The 19,223-nt window shown below is 38.8% G+C and overlaps 1 protein-coding gene across 8 annotated transcripts in view; it reads right to left on the bottom strand.

Annotated features, from left to right (window-relative positions):
• The window catches only part of KIF1B (kinesin family member 1B), a 92,835-nt gene that overhangs the window by 46,721 nt on the left and 26,891 nt on the right, over positions 1 to 19,223 (bottom strand). For 2 of the 8 annotated variants that reach the window (XM_014941374.1, XM_014941379.1), the window contains exons 8-22: positions 18,887 to 18,964; positions 18,608 to 18,673; positions 17,829 to 17,846; positions 17,490 to 17,565; positions 17,128 to 17,206; positions 16,449 to 16,591; positions 15,263 to 15,304; positions 12,652 to 12,863; positions 11,488 to 11,567; positions 10,724 to 10,799; positions 7,401 to 7,480; positions 6,977 to 7,083; positions 6,372 to 6,455; positions 4,499 to 4,679; positions 4,003 to 4,075 (exon numbers count right to left, since the gene is read on the bottom strand). In XM_014941374.1, the coding sequence (XP_014796860.1) occupies positions 4,003 to 4,075; positions 4,499 to 4,679; positions 6,372 to 6,455; positions 6,977 to 7,083; positions 7,401 to 7,480; positions 10,724 to 10,799; positions 11,488 to 11,567; positions 12,652 to 12,863; positions 15,263 to 15,304; positions 16,449 to 16,591; positions 17,128 to 17,206; positions 17,490 to 17,565; positions 17,829 to 17,846; positions 18,608 to 18,673; positions 18,887 to 18,964 (1,395 nt within the window). The remainder of the gene's footprint in view (positions 1 to 4,002; positions 4,076 to 4,498; positions 4,680 to 6,371; positions 6,456 to 6,976; positions 7,084 to 7,400; positions 7,481 to 10,723; positions 10,800 to 11,487; positions 11,568 to 12,651; positions 12,864 to 15,262; positions 15,305 to 16,448; positions 16,592 to 17,127; positions 17,207 to 17,489; positions 17,566 to 17,828; positions 17,847 to 18,607; positions 18,674 to 18,886; positions 18,965 to 19,223) is intronic. The other 6 variants (XM_014941377.1, XM_014941380.1, XM_014941378.1 and 3 more) reach the window with 4 other exon arrangements.

The raw sequence follows: 19,223 nt of genomic DNA, 5'->3' as shown, positions 1-19,223 counted from the left end.
TGTCATCTCAAAATAGCAGGTAATCTAAACTCTTCCCTCCCAATTCCTTCCAAAATCTTTAAATAGATCAAGTAAAACCAAGTTCCTGATTAAAAAAAAATTAAAAACCAAGTGTAAACTGCACTTCACACATGCTACAAAGACATGCAAATCCCCGCCACACACATTTGCCTTGGTGACTGCTGCTGCTTCTTTCAGCAAATCCTCCCCAGGTAGGTGAACACAACAGCCATCATAGAAGATGTCACGAGCAGCCAGAGTAAGTTGGGTTAACACTGGTTAGTAACGTTGCACGTGGTTGCAGGGATGCTCAAGTTTAGAATCCACTTCACTACAACAGCAGCCAGAGAAGTGTTAGACGATAAGAAAAAATGAAACAGAAGCAGCCGAAAGGTTCAATGTTAAAAGGACTGTAAGTGCCACTATGACAGGTGAAGACAGTGGTTCATACTCCAAGACTTGCTACAAGCTAAAAGATATCCAGAATCAAAGTTTCAGAGGTGGGTTGTGGTTTGTTTGTTGTCTTTTTTTTTTCCCATTTGTCACCTTGTTGCTTAAAGGAAAGGAACATTAACAGTCTTGTCTGTCCGAAGTATGAGTTTCAGAAGAATGTAGCAGTAATAGCTTTTTCTTTTAAATTGTTTTAATAAGAATTCTCTATTTGATATCCTTGATTTATCCTCTTCTCAAACCCTAGAGCCTGGAGCTTCCACACACTTGCTAAGAGTTATGCGTGTTTTGCTTCTTCATTACAAGTTTTCCACCTTTTGCTAAATGACTTTTAATAAGCAGTGCTTCAGGTTTCCATATGCTAGGAATGTTTGTTCAGGTATTCTGCCACCAGAAGTTAAGGATATCCATCATTGCTTACTGCTACCAGGAATTAAAGTCAGACTCCTTTTCTTTAAAGGCTTACTAAATTAAGACATCTCTTTACCAAACAAAGAGTCCTAGGTATTCTTGTGATCCAAACATCTTCAATCAAACACAGCAGTCGGTCTCTAATGAACCTCTGTCTAACATCCCTATTTTTCACGTAGAGAATTACAATACATGAGAAATCAGGAATAAAAACAGCCAAAGGAAACCCAGGTCATTGACTCAGAACCACAGGTTCCCAGACTTAAGACTTCGGGTAGAAGACCACGAAGAATGGGGAATACAACATAATTTATTTCGGGAATGATGAGAGGGAGTGAAAGAAATCCTGTTCCGCCCTATGGTCAGCAAGCTCCATAGCCTACCATTCGCATTATTTGAGCTTCTTGTGACCTTATGTATTTTTAATATTTATGAATAGCACTAGAGAATCAACTTCTTTGAATTTAGGTCAAAATACAAGCAAAACACTAGTTTAGAAACACAACAAACTCTTTGTGAATTTACAGCCGACAAAATTTGTGGCCCAAGGAAACGGCATCTAAGAACCTGCGTATTGCAGTGGAAACAAAAGGTGCCCTGGCAGAAGACACTGTACAATCTGCACGTTCGAGGTTACATCCGGAAAGGCAAAACACGAACTACTCAAACATTAAGTCAAAAGTTCCACAGGATTATTCTTGTAGGTTACAAAATGACCATATTACTACTTATGGGTAAAGCATGTCTTGTGGAGAAAAAGCTGATTAAGAGACACTCCGTGGTCATTGTCCTGTGTGTGCTCAGGTTACCCAGCCCAATTAACAGAGGTATGTACCCACGTTCTAACAGCAAGTGGGCACTGCAAAGGTGTTATGACCAAGAAAACCAAGAGACCCACGTTCTAACAGCAAGTGGGCACTGCACAGGCGTTCTGACCAAGAAAACCAAGATAATTTTAGCTCTATTAAACACATTTTCACGTTCAATTTGTAAAATGGAGAACGATTATTTCTATTCCCCAGTACTACTAGCAAGGCAAATTATACATATTAGTTGTAAATTTGGGGGGATAAGAGCTATTTATCTTTTTTGTATAACACATCTAACAAAATACCCAAATTGGTTGGAATCTCAGCACAAAACCAAAACAATCTGGTAAAAGGATCAGCCAGCTTCTTATAGCCAACATTATACTCCAATTTAGAGCAAGAAGAGTATTTGTATTTCAGTATCAGTCTTACATAGCAGTAAATTAGAGAACCTGATATTGCAGCTGGATATGGCAGCAATGTAAATAGTTTGAAGGTACACAAGCTGAAATGCATTCCCAGATTTCCCAAGCACTATTCAGCTACTGCTGTGTGAATGCATTACTCCTGTCCGTTTCCACACTCTGCATGCGGTGACACAGAAATGATGAGATGCCTCAAGAAATTTAGTTGTCATCTGAAATACTTTCATTAAGTGTTGGGATAAGCAGGATACTGCTTAACAGACCATGACCTCATGTGATATGATGCCTTACTACTGGGAAAGGCGTCCTTCAGGAATTACATTGGGAATGCCTGTAGGATCGTCTTTCACCTTTGTCTACTAATTGAAACCAGCAAAACCAAAACAAGCTTGAAGAAATTAGCAGCTCTATTACAGTATTAAACAACCCACTATCTAAAAAACTTTCCCTTAATCTTAAGTATATGGGAGAACAAATTCCCTTCACCACACTTTTATAAATGCAACCTTATTTGAAGTAGCTCCCCAAGACAGCCAATTCTCATGTCTTTAATTCACACAATAGCTTGTGCCTGTCAGCTAAAATTGAAGGGAGGGAATTCCATTACTTGCATCTCCTTTGACACGTAGCCGAAACTTACATTACACTCAAACTATTTTTACTTTCATATTGAGCTGATTTTTGCTGTACTACTTCCAGCTACACAAATTTTAACTATGAAATTGCCAAGATGAGACATGCCATTAGTCACATTTAACTTCCTTTCTGAATTAAGTGTTGCTTTGACTCAAAGTCTGCAGCCACTCCTCTCCATCCAAGAAATTAGTCCCTTGTGATGACATAATTAGAGATGCAGAAGTCTTTAAGTGTATAATATAAATTTTAAAAAATGATGTAGCTTCTACCTATGGAAGCCACAGTACTTTGCTTCATTCTGGTTTTGGGAGAAGGGGAAGAGCTTTACAGTTTAAAACCCAGTATGCTTTTAACCTGCAGTTTTCAGTGGTCTCAAACTAATCCTACAAACAAATGAATCATGAATTCGAAACTCATTAGAATTCAGGCACAACTCCATTTGCATTCTGGCTAAAGGACAGGCCAATGTAGCTAAAGCAGAACCAGGAGACTCAGGTTTCTTAAGGAAATCTAGATTTCATTCCTGGGCTTGGTCTTGTTTTTAAAATTCACAGGGTGCTTGAAGACATTTCTATTTGTAATGTACTTCAGGAGGTATTTGTTGTAAGGCTGAAGACTCCCTGTATCAGACTTAATTTATCAGACTTCCTATTTAAGAAATAGGTGAAATAGTGGAATTCCCGTTGTTCGGAAGGAGTTAGCATTCCCTTCACACACTGCTCTCTACTCGTAACCCCACCACGGGTATGTGTACCATTAAGAGCCTTACAAGGAACTCCATGCAGGGGGAGGGAGAAGGGTTAAAACATGCACAATGCAGCAACATTTTCAGACATCATTCAAAAAAATAAACCTAGTGTATCAATGTTCTAGGAATCTCTTTGGCAGCACAAAATTAGTATGTTCTGGTGATCCAAGACAAAAATCAAGGCAAACATCCCAAGAAGTAGGTGTTTTAGACTACTAAAAAGGAACTTCAAAAAAAACACAGAGCATAGAAATGCCTTTTTTTTCAGGCTAAATTGCAAGAAATCCAACCTGTCCCAACAAGAACTGATTAGAGCCTCTTCATCGTCAATTAGACTTTCTGAATTAACAAGAAGGAGCTCACTCACACTGATAATAATTCACTGTAGACACCAAGTATTTGAAAGCAAAGGGAGAACTGCATTGTGCAGACAACCCAAGCAGGTTTTCTAAACTTTCAGATAAGCAAGGACAGGAATTACTGTTTGCCAAAGGTATAGTTAATCAGAAGGAAGGACACATACCAGCCTTTGCTGCTCCAACAAGAGATCAGCTTCCTCCTTCTCTTTCTTATACAAAATCTCCATTTCTTGTAATCTGAAGATGAACAAAACAACAGAAGTAGTCAAAGAAGTTGTCATTTTTACATTGGTGCTACTCTACACACAGCCCACTGAATTACAGTTACAAGAGCAAATGTCATTCCACTTAAAAAGAACTGTTATTTGTCTATTATAGTACTATAGAACCGAAGCTTCATGTAAGTTGCAGTTCAGTCCTTCACCAAAAGGTCTATGAGGTAGCAGCAGGTGCTTTAGGGGGATTTTAGGGGGATTTTTAAAGGAGCTAAAGCACTGAAACACGGATGTAAAATAGCGAGGAAGCTTTCTGAATGTCCACAATAGGTAGCAGAGATGCTACACGGCAGAACCTAGGGTTGGGTTTTGCACTGACACCACCTAAATAACATACAGCTGACTCCTCCCTGTTGGAAGTGGAAATTTGAAGTTATTTTGTTACCTTTTCTCCATCTCCTGCTTCATGTCAATGCCCTGCTTCTCCAGAAGCTCCCTCTGAGCAAACGTCCAGTCAACCGGCTCCGAGGGAGTCTCGGCTGATGGTGTTTTCTCTCTTTCTGCTCGTGCTTGCTCTGGATGGTTGAATCTGAAGACATGATTTTTACCCATGATGATACGATTTCCTAAAAATAGGATCAGAAGTTAACTCTTTCAGGTAAGGATTCCAAAACCATTGAAAAACATCACTGAATGATTCATCCCACCCCACATTGAAAAACATCACTGAATGATTCATCCCATTTATCCTGTTGGGTGACAGAATAAGAAAAGATTGCCCTGTCAGGATTTCTGTGTATGTTCAAGTTAACTAGGTGACAAGACAAAAAAAGAATTCCTGGTTTGTAGCAAAGCCAACACAACCCTCAGGGGTCCAATCTAATATCCCAGCAGAGTTTATCAAAAATCCAAGGACAAACTTGGAGACTGACCAACAGCTGCAGTAAATAAAACACACCACTAAAACCCATTCCTTTCCTCCAGTGACAGCACTCAAATATGGGCAAAAGCCACTTCAGCAGAATTTTCAGCTTGGAAAAGCCTAACTTCAAACACTGGGCTGCATGGGGCTTACTTTTCTTTAAAAATGTGGTTTACATATATTGATCTTATTGGAGTCCAAATCAGTGGGATTTATGGGAGGATTTTACAGCTTCTTTTAGACTACTGGCAAAAAGAGCTGAAGAAACAGAATACTGTTAAATCTTTCGGCTAAATCCTAGAGATATCAGATGTCTACAGAGCTGAGACACAGGCATGATGTAAGACAGAAAAATGCCTTTGCTCTTCCAGAGAATATATTAATCTACTTAAAATTTTGAAGCATTCTAGTAAACAGACCTCCCAAATAACCAAAATTGTCCTTATAAATATATTACTAAAATACAGACTCTTAAAGATGTTAGAGACCATGCCTATATTCTTCTAGTAACTCAATTATCTAGATGGAGAAGAAAAGGAAAAAACCTACTTTTTTTCTTTTAAAAGAAAGAAATTACTAAATAACAAAGTTGTGGCATTCAATATGAGCCATGTGCAGGCACAGAACAGCAAAAACTGTTCTTCTTTCATTGTCCAGACTTGTGCTGAAGTCAGTACACTCGGTTCCATGAAAATACTCACTTATCATTTGCTGCAAATAATTCAGAGGTGGGTTTTTTTTGTTGTTGTTGTTTTTTTTACCAGTAGAAAAATACAGGTATCATTTGCTGCAAATAATTCAGAGGTGGGGTTTTGTTGTTGTTGTTGTTTTTTACCAGTACAAAAATACAGAAAGGACAGAGAAAGCACCGTAACTTGAGAGAGATAGGTTAAAGCCCATAATTTAGGGAAGTCACTCCCTCCTCTCTTAATTCTTCCCCCACATGCCTTTCTAAAGGAATGTAGGGGACTGAGTGGGAAATCTAATGAGAGCAAAGAGACACTTGTACTCCTGCAGAGGGTCATATCTCAACTTTGCCAGGAAACTGGGAATTTTCCATCAGCAACTGGCAGTCTGTCTGCTCTGTTTCACTGACAATGCCAAGGGCAATAGGCTTGGGCAAGAACGTATTTGAATAATATCAGGGTAAGCGAAAGGACAAGCCACCACACAGCAGTGAATATTTAAGTACACTCACAGCTGGTGCAACAGAGAAAGAAAGAAAATGAACTGCTGCCAAGAGAAGAATGGTACCAGATTCTGTTTAAAGGCTACACTCCGAAAAGGTAACACTGCTGTCCTTTAACAGGACCCAGCACTCTCTGCCTATGCTCTAAATATCATGTATGGTCAATTCTTAGATGGAGAGTCCACAAAAAACCCATGTGTTTCTTACCTGAGCGCAGCTGCACAGGATGCACAACCCTCTTGCCATTAACATAGGTTTCTGATCGCTCACAAGGCTCCAAAGTAACAATAACTATAAAGAAAACAACATTGATAAATGAGACTTTAGGCAGCACTGTACAGAAACACAAGTGTGCAAAACCGAGAGGGCTCTCATTTTCTGCTTCTCTTCCTGCTAACACCAAAATAAGGTACAATGAATCACTCCTTGATGCCACACTGGTTAAAAAATAAATAAATAAATAGATTAAATAACTAAACTAAACTAAAATAATAAAGAGAAAATTAATACCTACTGACATCTCCACACATTGCAGTTGGAAATTATTACCATTTTTTCTGTTTGAATTTTCATGTTTATAGCTAACCAGGATTAGAACTTAACTTTTACACTGACTGCAGCCTGCAATTTGAAGCTATTACAACTTAAACCAATTTTATTTTCTTCCTGTAAGATTCAAGAAAACAGCGAGTCAAAGCTGATGGTTTTCTTGAGGTAAGAGACACTTGCAAATCCCAGTATTCCCTGGACAACTATCAAGTGAGGAGTAAAAGATTCAGCAATACTTTGCTAGGAAAAATAGGGGTTTTTACCTTCACCATTGTTGTTCCTCTCACTTCGAAAGATACAGTGTTCTTCTTTGATGTGAGCCCCACTCAATACAATGTCTTGCCTTCGCTCAGCATCAGCTTGGCCAACCCTGAGTCCAACAGAAGATACTTCATGAGCAAATCAGACACTTTCTACAAGGGAAATATCAGGCTTTCTTTTACTTCACAAATGTAGTAACAAGCTTCTTAAAAAGCCGAGGGACTGCATCTTACTTTTAAAGCACAAAATCAGCTTAAAAGAAAATGCATTTCTGTACTTTTTCCCACCTGCAGCAATCTCATGCTTCATTTGTAGCTGCAAGTTGAATAGCTCAAAGCACAACTATTATTTAAACTCAGGTTGTCTCCAGCATGGGGATTTAAGCAAGCAAAGGAGATTTCAGAGCATATTAGCACCAATGCTCACCTGGTAATACCATCTTTGATGTAGTAAAGCAGACATTCAGACATGAGTGGATCTTCATTAAGGTTTACAAGATGAGGAGTCTGAAAGAACAAAAAGAAAAGTTAATTAAGAACTGAGGATCTACTTTAAGGCTTCTTCCCACAGCTGCAGAGGATGTGTATCAATCCAGCAGTTTTGCTATGTATATCCAGCTTGTCCAATAACACATTTTTTCAAACATAACCTCTTGCAGTACCGAAGGGCAGCCCAAAGTACCAGCAGAAATGCAGCTCAGATTGCTTAGTTATCTGAAATATCAACCAATAGAGGGATAAAGGCTTCAGCTGGGGAAGAAAAAAAAAAAAAAAAAAAGAAAAGATTCCTTGTAAATTCTCTGTAAACTTTGATACGGGAAGTCCAACAGCAGAAAGGGTTGCTTTAGTAAAATTCTGAAACTGATGCACGATCAACTTTGGCTTTTCTTCAGCAATACAGATCAGGTGCTCATTAGGCAAACTCTGTTAAAATCAAAAGAAATTCTAAAAATCTAAAACTACCAACATTCTCTGATACTAACAGCTAAAAAGCTCTTCATCTAAAGTTCTTCTAAATTGAAATCCACTACGGTTACTAAACCAACCTTCTTTGGTGAAAAAACCCCATTGGAATCAGCAAACAAGTCACAAGGCCTTGGTGTGAAAATCTAGCCCGTGAGATAGCAGTAAGCACAATGACAAAAGAAAAGGCAAAAATGGTTAAACAGAATTAAAGAAGAAAGATGATAAAAAAGGAACAGAACTGTTCATAAGCCACTTGTCCTTTCATTACTCTTTTAGCAAAAGGAAATAAATTTGGCTAAGATTCCTTGGGAACATCACTTCCATCAACTTAATCCAGCTGCAATGAAGTTTACTTAGGAGAGATGTTAACAGCACTCAGTTTATGGAAGCTCAAAAATTACTGGATGTTCACAATGAAATTTGACTTTGAATGAAGAAGTCTGATTGTCAATTGTCCAATGGAAGACATTACTACAAAGACAGAAAGGGGGAATTCACCCCTAAAAATATAGGGCCACCTAAAACCACAGCTGAAGATGTCCCATGCCATCATCGCTATTCACTGCATTCAAATCAACGTTTGGAGCTGTATAAAGCTCTTAAATCAAGAGAAAACTGGAGAGAAAGCAAATCCCAGTCAAGTGCTGTAACACCACTACGACTTGTAGCGTTTGGGCACTTTGAAAATACTGCTGTACCCACACATACGTGTTTTAGCACCTGGGTTCCTTTGCTACACTAAATCAAAGTCTGAATGGGTCTTTCACAGGCAACAAAGAGCTTTTTAAGAAATAAAGCTCAACAACTTGAAAGATGATGTTGGCAAAACTGAGTATTTTTCTCATTCTGAGATGCATATTCATCCACAGTCAGTGATGTCTCCAGCTTTCTCCTGTACAGCATTGCTCAAGCTGGAGCTGAAGGATTTTCCCTGCTCCCATCTTTGACTATAGCACAAGCAATTCAATTTCCACAATCCATTTCAAAAAGTTTCCTGCCATTCAAGGCAAAACTGGTAGAAACAGCAATGATTGGTCCATTTCAAAAAGTTTCCTGCCATTCAAGGAGGCAGGAAAAAAAAACAAAACTGGTAGAAACAGCAATGATTGCACAATGTGATACCTTTTAATTCATGAAGGGGGAAAAATTTACCTTAGAGAGTTCAATTTACAGCTCAGCTGGTAAAAACACAGTGCTGTCCTAGTAACACATGATTAGATACATACTGGTACCTCAAAAGTGTAAAGTCTTTATAAAAAAAACTTCAAATTTGCTATCTACATCTCCTAATTTTTCACAATAGCAACCACAGTTACTAAAAGGAGAACTAATGAAACTGGAGTGCAGGGATAGCAAGGACCAGAAGCAGCCGGGACTAGGTCAGGAGTTTTACTTTTCCTAATAAATCCTACAAGGGAAAAATAAATACTATCTATTACCAAAGCAACTACTTAATCCAGATGGCATTTATCCACAAACCTGATCAGCTGAAAATGCACCAAAAGAGTCATCAAAAAGAGCTGTGGGCCTCTGAGGGAAAATCTAAAAGATGAGGATCCATAACATAAGAGAAAGAAACGTAAAGAACTCAGCGAATTAGCGTCTTTACAAGCCTTGGGCACTTCTGGAGTAGAAGTAAACCGGAATTCTACCTACTTCAAGTATAACAGTCTAACACTACTTTAGGCAAAAGACTAAACATTTTAACCAATTCTGCTGTGCTATATTTCTGGGCAATGCCTCTAGATAGGTTTAACCTTAGATCAAGTTTTTTTACACACTTGCACGTGCTATATTTCTGGGCAATGCCTCTAGATAGTTTTAACCTTAGATCAAGTTTTTTTTTTTACACACTTGCACCTGCAAGTTTCAGGCTAAAATATCACACTGTGCTTTTTGTTCAAATCTTAGAGATACAAGAAAGTATGTTCTTTTCCTCGTACTTCTTCAATAATTCTGCTTTCACTGCATAGATAGCTTCTTTACTAACTTGATCATTTTATATTTATAGCACTTTTCCTGCACAGTTCTGCGTCTTTCAAATTACAGAAAACAGAACTATTGATATGTACTGAAAGAAACATTCCCCTGCATTCCTTATGTTCAGTGGTTCATTAGATTATAATCCCTTTTCCCAAAGGCAAAAAGGATTAACAAACAAATTTAAGGAAGAGCACCTGAACAAACTTTTCTGGGTATTTCAAAGAAGAATAGGTAGAATACGTGAAGGCCACGCACAGCTACTGCAGAAAATAATCTAAAAGGCAGCATCTCTGAGTTGCTACCAAAGCAACAGATACTGAAGGAGCTGCACACACTTTTATTTGCAGCAAAAGTTTTTCTAAAGGAAATTTCAACCATTTTTTGATATTGGAAGTCTCCCCATGAACTTTACACACTGTTCCTATTTCATCATCATATTTGGCTAGCACATGCTTCCCTACTTTCACAACCAATGGAAGCTACCACAGAAGACTTCTTTCCACAGCTCCCTAAAAACATTAATACTATATTGCATCACTTGCATGAGGAGCAACGTCCAACTTCATTATTAGGGGCAAAATAATCCTTAAACATAGAGTGTTTTGACAGATTCTAACACTAAAGCTATTTCCAAAAAGATATCATAAAAGAAACATACTAAAGGGTCCTGCCCTCACTTGTGTTCTTCTGTATCTTACACAAATACAAGCCCTTGTGTGACTGGTACCTCTCTCATCACCCTCTCTTGCCACGTTGATGAGCCTTTTGGAGACAGGATGCAGTAGTTATCAATTACCCTACCTTTTTAGGTGAGAAGACTCCCAGTGTTCCTCCATCTTCCCGAATGGCAACTCCCATTTCTGCCAACAATGCCTCCCTGAGAGAAAAAGCAAGATATTTACCACATTTTAGGCTTCTTATACAAAATAAAGTCAAATGAAAGCCATGCAATTACATACTTTCAAGACTTCCAACCAGCCTATCTGCTAACCAGCCAGCCAGGACCGTCACCACCTCGTAACTCAATAGGACAACTTTCTAAACTTTACTCCTGGAGTTTATATATTTTATAAGCTTTTAATACTTTAATAAGTAATGCTCTGTTTGGTTGCACCCAAATTTCTAGCAATTATTAAGCTTCTAAGACACAATTCCAACCAACGCTAGAAAACCTGGAGCTGCTTCATAATTTTAGATACTTCGATGCTAAGAACTTAATCTTTTCTGCTTAACTTTAGGGCCAGAATTGTGGGAATGTAAGATAATGGTGGAAGGGGAAGAAAGAGACCAGGAACTCCCCAGTGCCTCACAGCAAAGCCAATGCTGCAGCTTAGGACATTACCCGAATGACGATGGTAAACGCTTTAACTGCAGGAAACACTGGAAAGAATATGGCTTTCTCTCAGCATTACCCCTACTGCTATGTATAACACAAAGGTCAGCAGAACTATCACTGAGCACTATTCTGCTGTTCCATTGCTTTTGAATAGAGTAACATTCTCTATTTTCCACACTTCACCATTTTTTAGATACCATCCACATCTACAGCACTTCCGATTCCTGACCTTTCCATCCTAATGGCCTCGGTTTTCCTCAGCTTCTCTTCCCATGTTTCATTCAGCTCTGCAATGATCTTCTCAGATTCCTGTGTGAAAAGCCCAGAAGCTGTTTTACAATTCTTCTCAAAGCTCATTACATAATACACAAAGCAATTAAAGTTTGTGCTCTGTTCTAGACCTCAAATTAATTTTGGATATAAAAAGTACCCTCAGCACTTCAAAACTCTAAGTCATCTTTCTTAATTTTTAAAAGGGTAAATAGCCCTGAAGGCAAGCTGGGAAGAAAAGATGACTTCATATCTAACCACAGTCAGACTTTAATTTGAACCACCTAATTTTATTTTATTTTTTTTTAAATCTGATTTACAGACATCATTCAGTAACTGGATGCCAAGGAACTGCAGAGACCACACTGTCATTTCCATGGCAACAGCAGGTTTCCAATAGGAAAGGGATATGCAGTGTGTTTTCCAGCCCATTCCAGTCCCTGTGGCAGCGTCTCATGGACAAGACATGAGAATGAAGCATAGATTCAACACAGCCAGCTCTCCCCACTCATCCACCCATGGAGATTGGGGGGGGACTTTCATAAAAATTAAGAAATACTTCACTGTAATGCACTTTTGATGCGGTTCAATTCTATGCAGAATTGGGACAAGGCCGCTATTGTCTGGATAAAGCATGCTTTTCTGTGTGCTTCACATTTTAATCTGTGGGGGCTGGGCGAACACAACAGTGGCAGGATTATTCTTCCTCCTTTTTTCAACTTTAGGGTAATTTGGTTTTCTGAAAGCCGAGTGCATTTGCTAGTCAGACTTTGTCCAAACTAGTGCTGACCAGGCCTCCTGAAGTCTATATTTATGATCAAATTTTCCATAATTACCACTGCACCAGAGGACCTGTAAACAAGAACTGAGATTTTCATTTATAATTTAGTTGTAGCTCCAGGCTACAATTAAACCTAAGTAATCCTTACAGGAAAGGTTGTGCACGAACCCAGTTTCTAACCCATCGTGTTCTTTTTGAGGTGCAAGTGGGTTTCAGACACGTTCCTACAGAAACAGTAGCACACTAGATAAAATTATGAAGGATAAGTTCTCCTGGGTTTATTGCTATTTAGCCTTGGGAAAGACCAAAATAAAAGCCACCTTAATCTACAACAATACCTACCTTTAGACGTTCGATTGCCTCTTCTCCTCCAGGTGTTGACATGATTCTTTCCTGTATACTGGACACAGAGTTTAAGCCCACCTGACTACTGAGAGAGCAGGAGGACGGAGATGCCGTGAGGGACCCCATGGAGGCTGTGGAAAAATTGCCAGGACGTTGATTCTCGGAGGCTAGCAAGTATCTATGCTTATTGTTCTGAAAATCTTTCAAATCTGGGAGAGAGACACACAGACAGAGGGAAGGCAGAGAGACGGGAAATAGGAAAACAGGAAGAGGGAAGGAAGAGGAAAAAGGAAAGGAAGGAAATACCAGTGTAAGAGGAAAGCATTTAAGCAGCAACAAGACAAGTTTTGTAATTTTTAGATGGTAGTTCTGAAACAAATTTTTAGCATCCATAACGTAAAGATAACGGAGTTCGGACCCTGAGGATTATTAGTAAGGACTGCATCATAAACCATTTGATCCAAAAAGCTTGAAAAAATAAATTACACACTTGCCAAAAAATCAGCCACCCTATTCCTAACTGAACACTAAACTGAGCACCACGGGGCTCAGACCAGGGGCAGATTCAGTTCCTCATGAATTTAGTACCATTTCGGGCTGAAGTCTGAATAGACACCAACCCCCCAACTCAGCAAAATGTTCTCTTCTAGACACCTTTAATCTAAAACAACTATTAAGTAAATCCTTATCACAGCAGTGGTTCTGCTGCTGAACCACCCCGACCTCAAGGACAAAGAACTACCTCTCCTTAAATTCTCATGGGAGAGTGTGTAAATGTCCCGTCAGGCCGTGACAGGGAGGAGAGAACACAAATTCCCAACAACATCATTCTGTTACTCCTTGACCCCCCTTTTCTGAAAAATTGAAATCTAAGATACCTGCTCAGTGAAATATCTGATAAGGCTCTCATACTTCAGAAGAGGCTTTAAAGCTTTTTGGTCTCAGTTTAGATGAGGAAGGCCCAAAAAATAACCAAAATTTAAAGAGACAGCTTTTGTAGCCTTAGAATCTAAAGGCCTGAAAGATGCCTCTTTGAAAGACAGAAAACAAGGAAAAGGTACATGAATGATTTAAGAACCAGTATCCAAAGGCAGTTTATTTTAATCTAACTTAGCTTCTCAGATATGTCTGTAAACCATATCCTCAGAATAATCACACAAAAAATCCCCATGGAATATCAGACAACTAAATAGCTCAGTTCTAATAATTTTGATAGTTTTTAAATCTATTTAAAAAAAAATACTTTAAATTAAGTATCCTTCAGAAATAAACAGGTCAAATCAGACCTCCCAAGTTATAAACAAGGGCCTCATGCTTACAAAAGTGAGATCCTCGCCCAGACATTGCATAAATTTCCATGTCCTCCTACATCTCCTCTACTCTCCCCCCGAACAATTCTGCTATTGTCAGCCTCGTGCCCTAGTTCACTCCACATTGAACCTGCTCTTTCAGCCTCAGGAAACCAATGATTGCATCAAGTCAGTTTGAAAACCACCATCTGCAAATCCGGGGAAGCAGGGGTGGGAATTTTAATAGAAGAAAAGCAGGTTAAGGCAAGGGAATGCCATCGGGATGAGGAAAGCAGGCATGGCAGAGCAGGGAGGATGAAGTCTCGAAAGGCCCACAGACGCATGCACTCCTGAAGATAAAGGACGTGGCGCTCGCAACAGCTGTCAGAACCGCCGTAACCACGGAGAACCAAGCCCTGGCCATCATGCACACTGCTCCTGGAGCCTGCAGCTGTCACACGGATGAGATATGCACGCGCTGGAAGCAGCATCAGACCGTCAGACAAGGCCAGGATGAGTCTTTACACCACCAGTAGCTTTAGTCTTAGGAAATTTCAGACAGATCTATTCCAGCTGACATTGTTTGAGTGGGGGTGAAGACGACTGACTGAAAGAGTTTAAAAAGTCCACCAACCCAAAATTGACATAGAATACTCTTCTCTTGCAATGGACTACATATTTCCTTTTCATAGAAGCAAACAGTAGAACAGAAATAAAATGCTATTTGCTGACTGCTTTTATCCCTATTAAGTTAATCATCTGCAACCAAGGATTTGAGCTCAAATAAGAGACCTTCATCAGTATAAGATATCCAAGTTTGTTTGTTTCCTTTAAAAGAGACTATACAAAATAAATAAATCTAAGTCTCCAGGAGGATCTGATAACATTTCATCTAGAGTTAAACAACTGGCGCATTTAAAAGGAATACTTCTAGGTGGAAGAGATGTTAAAAGGCAAGGAAGGTAGTTGAGCAGAAGCTCTTTCAACTGAATAACTTGAAAAAGATTACAGAAAAAGTATTTCTGTTTTGAATCTAAACTGCTGGCTGCTATGAAACAGACTTAAGAATCACTACTCTCCCTTCTATATTCTGCCAGAAAAAAAGCAATGAACAGATGTTACATTTTAAACTTTCCATTTTTTTGTTGACTGTGCACTCAATCTAAGAAGCACTAGTTAAGCTGGTTTCCGTCAAACTGCACTGCCTCCCCAGTGAGTGTTCTGTCTGGGATTTCCCTGTGAGAAATGCTGGCATGCAAAGCTCAGTTAAAAGCTGACCCAGAGAAAGCAGGTTAAAAAGAGAACCACACAATACACACATTTGCCTCCACTTCCAGAGTATTCATCTCCCATTGGATCAACTGAAAGGAAGCAGGAGGGAAAATACAAGAAGGATCAAAATTGAAGGTTCACCAGTGACACAGGAAGGGAATAGAATACTACTTGATGTTTAAAGAAACAAAACACAATTTTCAGTAACACGTTGTCTTCAGTTTTGATTTAGAAGCAAAAAATACAGACTGTACCAAGCATAAAAACACCTGCATTTCATTGTCTTCTGGCCCCATTCTCTTAAAACAAGCAAACAAAAAGATAAATACATGATACACATCTTTGAAAGCAGTCTGTGACTAAGCCAGGACTTCTGCTTCACAGGCAAATAAGCTCTGACAAATCAGAAGCTGGTGCAACATTCACTTTTTTTTAGGTCAAAGAATCTTTTAATCCACTGGAATACACTCTGTTTTTATGGGCATCTCCATCACTAGGAATTAAATCACTGTTCATATTACAGAAGAATGTAGCAGCTAGAATAGTAGTTTACTTGCCTTGTTTGGAATGAGGATAAGGAAATAATTCAGGCACAAGTGTGTTCTGGTGCTTTAAGAGGTTGTTGGCAAAGTAAATCAGCCCAATACAGCTCTGCCAACCTAACTCAAAATCTCGGCCCAAAAGAATTCATTATTTATTCACAAGCAGCTGTTTCATAGCTTGTTATTTTGAGATGACAAATGGTTTGTCACTCAGGGCATTGTCTAACAGGAACTAGTCAGCGTTTTCTTTTCTCAGCAAGGATGGCATTGAAGCCAGGTATCAACTAATCACCTTAACCCTTTAAGGGTTTCTTTCTCAGTATGAAATTAAGTTTCTATATCCCAGCTCTCCTCCTTTTATTGGCAACCAGACAAAACGTCCTCCATAACTCACCAGGGCAACTCCTGAATGTAAGTTCTATTACATAAAATCACTTCTACAGTAACAGGAAACTCAACTTCCATGTTCTTCCTTGAGAGTTTGAAGGTGGCCTGTCAACACTACAGACAATCCTAGGATGGGTTGCTTAAAGACAGAAGAGGTTATCACATCTAAAACCACGATCAGAAATCATATCAGCACCTACGCTTAACTTCCACACTTTAAACCCCTTTCTCTCACAGGCCTGGCTCTCCCTCCTCTGCAAGAGTGGCCAACCTGAAGATGTTAAGGTCTCTTTAATCCACTTACTGTCAATAATATCTCCCAGCCCTTGGGCACGCAGGAGATCCTTAAGCCTTGTCACCTCCTCCTTCAGCTCACGCACCAGCTTGGCGTTGGGATCTTCGTTGATAACAGCATTGCATTTAATCTGTTTTGCACGATCAGCGTATCTGCAACCAGACCAAAACAATGAAACCTTACAATGAACACAGAAGTGCTCATATGCAACACAGGAATGCAGCAGTACAGGAGACAATTAGCTTGCAGCTCTATGTCAGGAGAGACTCCTGGATTATATCCAACCATGCATTTGAATTCGTATTTAATACAAGATATTGCTGCAAAAAAGACAAGTCCTATTCAAGATTGATTAACAATATGTACAATAGACAACATGTTTTTTACTGTATTCAGTGCTTTGAAGTCTCAGTGTGACTAATATGCTCAGCTGTAGGGACCACACTGGAAAAGAACATATGAATACAAGAAGATGAGTTTGCTTTTTCAAATTAAAAGTAGGCAGTAAATCCCTAGCTCCCTATTCACATACAATACATCCATTTTCCTCTTTCAGGGTAATTGAGTTCTTGCCAGTATAAAGTCTTCTTCCCCACAGATTTTCCTCAAAGTATAACAACCCAAAGGTATGAAAGCGGCCATTAGAGCTAACAGCTACCCATACCCATCTCAGATAAAAAGAAAGTACCTTAAAGTGCTCAAAGTTTCATCATAGTTTATGTCTGCTGGACTCAAAGCAGCAACCATCGCAGTTCTGGAGTTACCACCTATAACAAACAGGCAAGGTTTCAGATGAAACTACAGTGCCCGATCTAGACACTAGTTACCTACTAAATATCAGCATTTTCAATAAATTATAGAATTCAACTGTATTCTACATTACTAAGGAACATAGAAAAATCATAGGAAAAAGAATTATAACTTAAACAAAAGGTGGAACCGTATGACTCAGATTAGACTACTAAAGATATCTAACCTCATACTTGATACAAATTTAAGTGAGTTAAAAGTCATCAGAAAATTCAGCAAGAATCAATCAAAAGGCCATACCTAGATTTTCTCGAAGAAGCCATGTTAGTACAGAATCCCTGTACGGTATGAAGTCTGTCTTCTTCTTTTTTTTACTCTACAAAGAAAGAAGACAATACTGAAAAATAGACACCAAATCGAAAATTAACATTTAAGACATAAAAATCATAGTATAACTATTAAAAGAACCATGACAGCATATCCATATGCTATCTAAACAGAAGAGAGACCCATCTTCAGTTGTACAAGGGATTAATGAGTTTGATAAAAGATCCCTGCTCTTTGATTCCAAAGTGAAGAGAATAAAATCTTACACTCAGGCAAAAAATACAACATTCACATCTATTCAGACCATCGTACCTTGCTGGTGCAGTTATCCTAAGTTGAAAGCATTAAAGAAAGAGGAAGAAGATACAAGATAAGCTTTTTAACAGAGCTTCATATATAATTTCCATGTTAGCTTGGATAGTATTCTCCTTTCTTGAAAAGCCCAGTGAATGAGAATAGTTATCATTAAAAAAAAAAAAATATCTAAAAAGCACTTAAGTATATTCAACCTGTCCAGACTGTTGAGAACTCATTTTTAAAAGGAACAGCAATAATTTATTGTGTTTTGGTTATTTAAAAGAAAAAAAAAAGTAGTTGAGTATAAAAGACAAAGTATTTTTCTAAACCTACAATATTATGTTTGGATCAACGCTGACTCAACACATTAAGTCTTGCCATTGCAAAAAAAGCCAGTGATAATCAAATTATTACACTGGTATTTCTTATATTTTTAACAACAAAGCTGCAGTTAGTTTTCTAAAATTATTCTTTCAAATAAAAGTACTGCTCTGCAGAACTAAACACTTGCTACATGAATATGTCTTCTCCACAAACACAGGCTGCTTCTGCAAGGGCTCTTCTCAGCTAAATAAGCCAATGCTTCGCTCTATTGACAAATAAACTTTCTACCAGCCTTTATGACATTCATAGAACTCCATCAACACTATTCACCTGCCAAAATACACCCAGGGAATCTGGCTGAGAATGCCAGGCCAGGAGCAGCGAATGATTCGCTCTACTCCATGGTTTTTAGTGCCTCAGTTTTACCAGCTATGGGAAGGTTGCTGTAGGTAAGTAAATGCTGTACTTACCACTTCAGCCAATGCTGAAATCACTTTGCCCAGAGTTGTGAGAGACTTGTTTATATTTGCTCCTTCCTGAGAAAACAGAATCCAGCAATATATAGTAAGTAAAATTGTTCAACCATGAACCTCTGTAGACTTGGGGGGGAAGTCTTCAGTTTTGCAACTATTTTTTCCATACATACGAGAGCAATCCTTTCTTTTCCTTATTATTTGTCAAGCAAAGACATCACATGATGCTTGTGCACCCACTTCCCTTTCTTTCCCCACACATCAACGGCCCAATACCTTTAGTCGGGTTCCTTTGGCACCAGTTGAATCAGCTCGCTCACTCCCAGCCAGATCCACAAGGCTAATCTTGCTGACCTGAAGAGAGAACACACATTAACAATGAGAATTAGTTCATGGTGAACTAGAGTAAGAGCAAAACTTCAATGAATTCTATGGCATGAAAATTCTACTGTCTAAAAAAATCACTGGAGTGTGCTTAAAACGACAGTCAAAGCTTTCACAAGCAATTAGCTTGATGCTGTTGTCTTATGGATAGAAGTGTCGGAGATGATGCTCTCAAACAAAATCCCACAAGAAATAAAAGTGATCTGTCATGGAATACAGCGAGTTCACC

The sequence above is a fragment of the Calidris pugnax genome, unplaced genomic scaffold (assembly GCF_001431845.1).
Source record: "Calidris pugnax isolate Ruff unplaced genomic scaffold, ASM143184v1 scaffold82, whole genome shotgun sequence".
Lineage (NCBI taxonomy): Eukaryota > Metazoa > Chordata > Aves > Charadriiformes > Scolopacidae > Calidris > Calidris pugnax.
The sequence above is the reverse complement of the archived record's forward strand: the minus strand, read 5'-3'. Positions and strand labels throughout refer to the sequence as shown.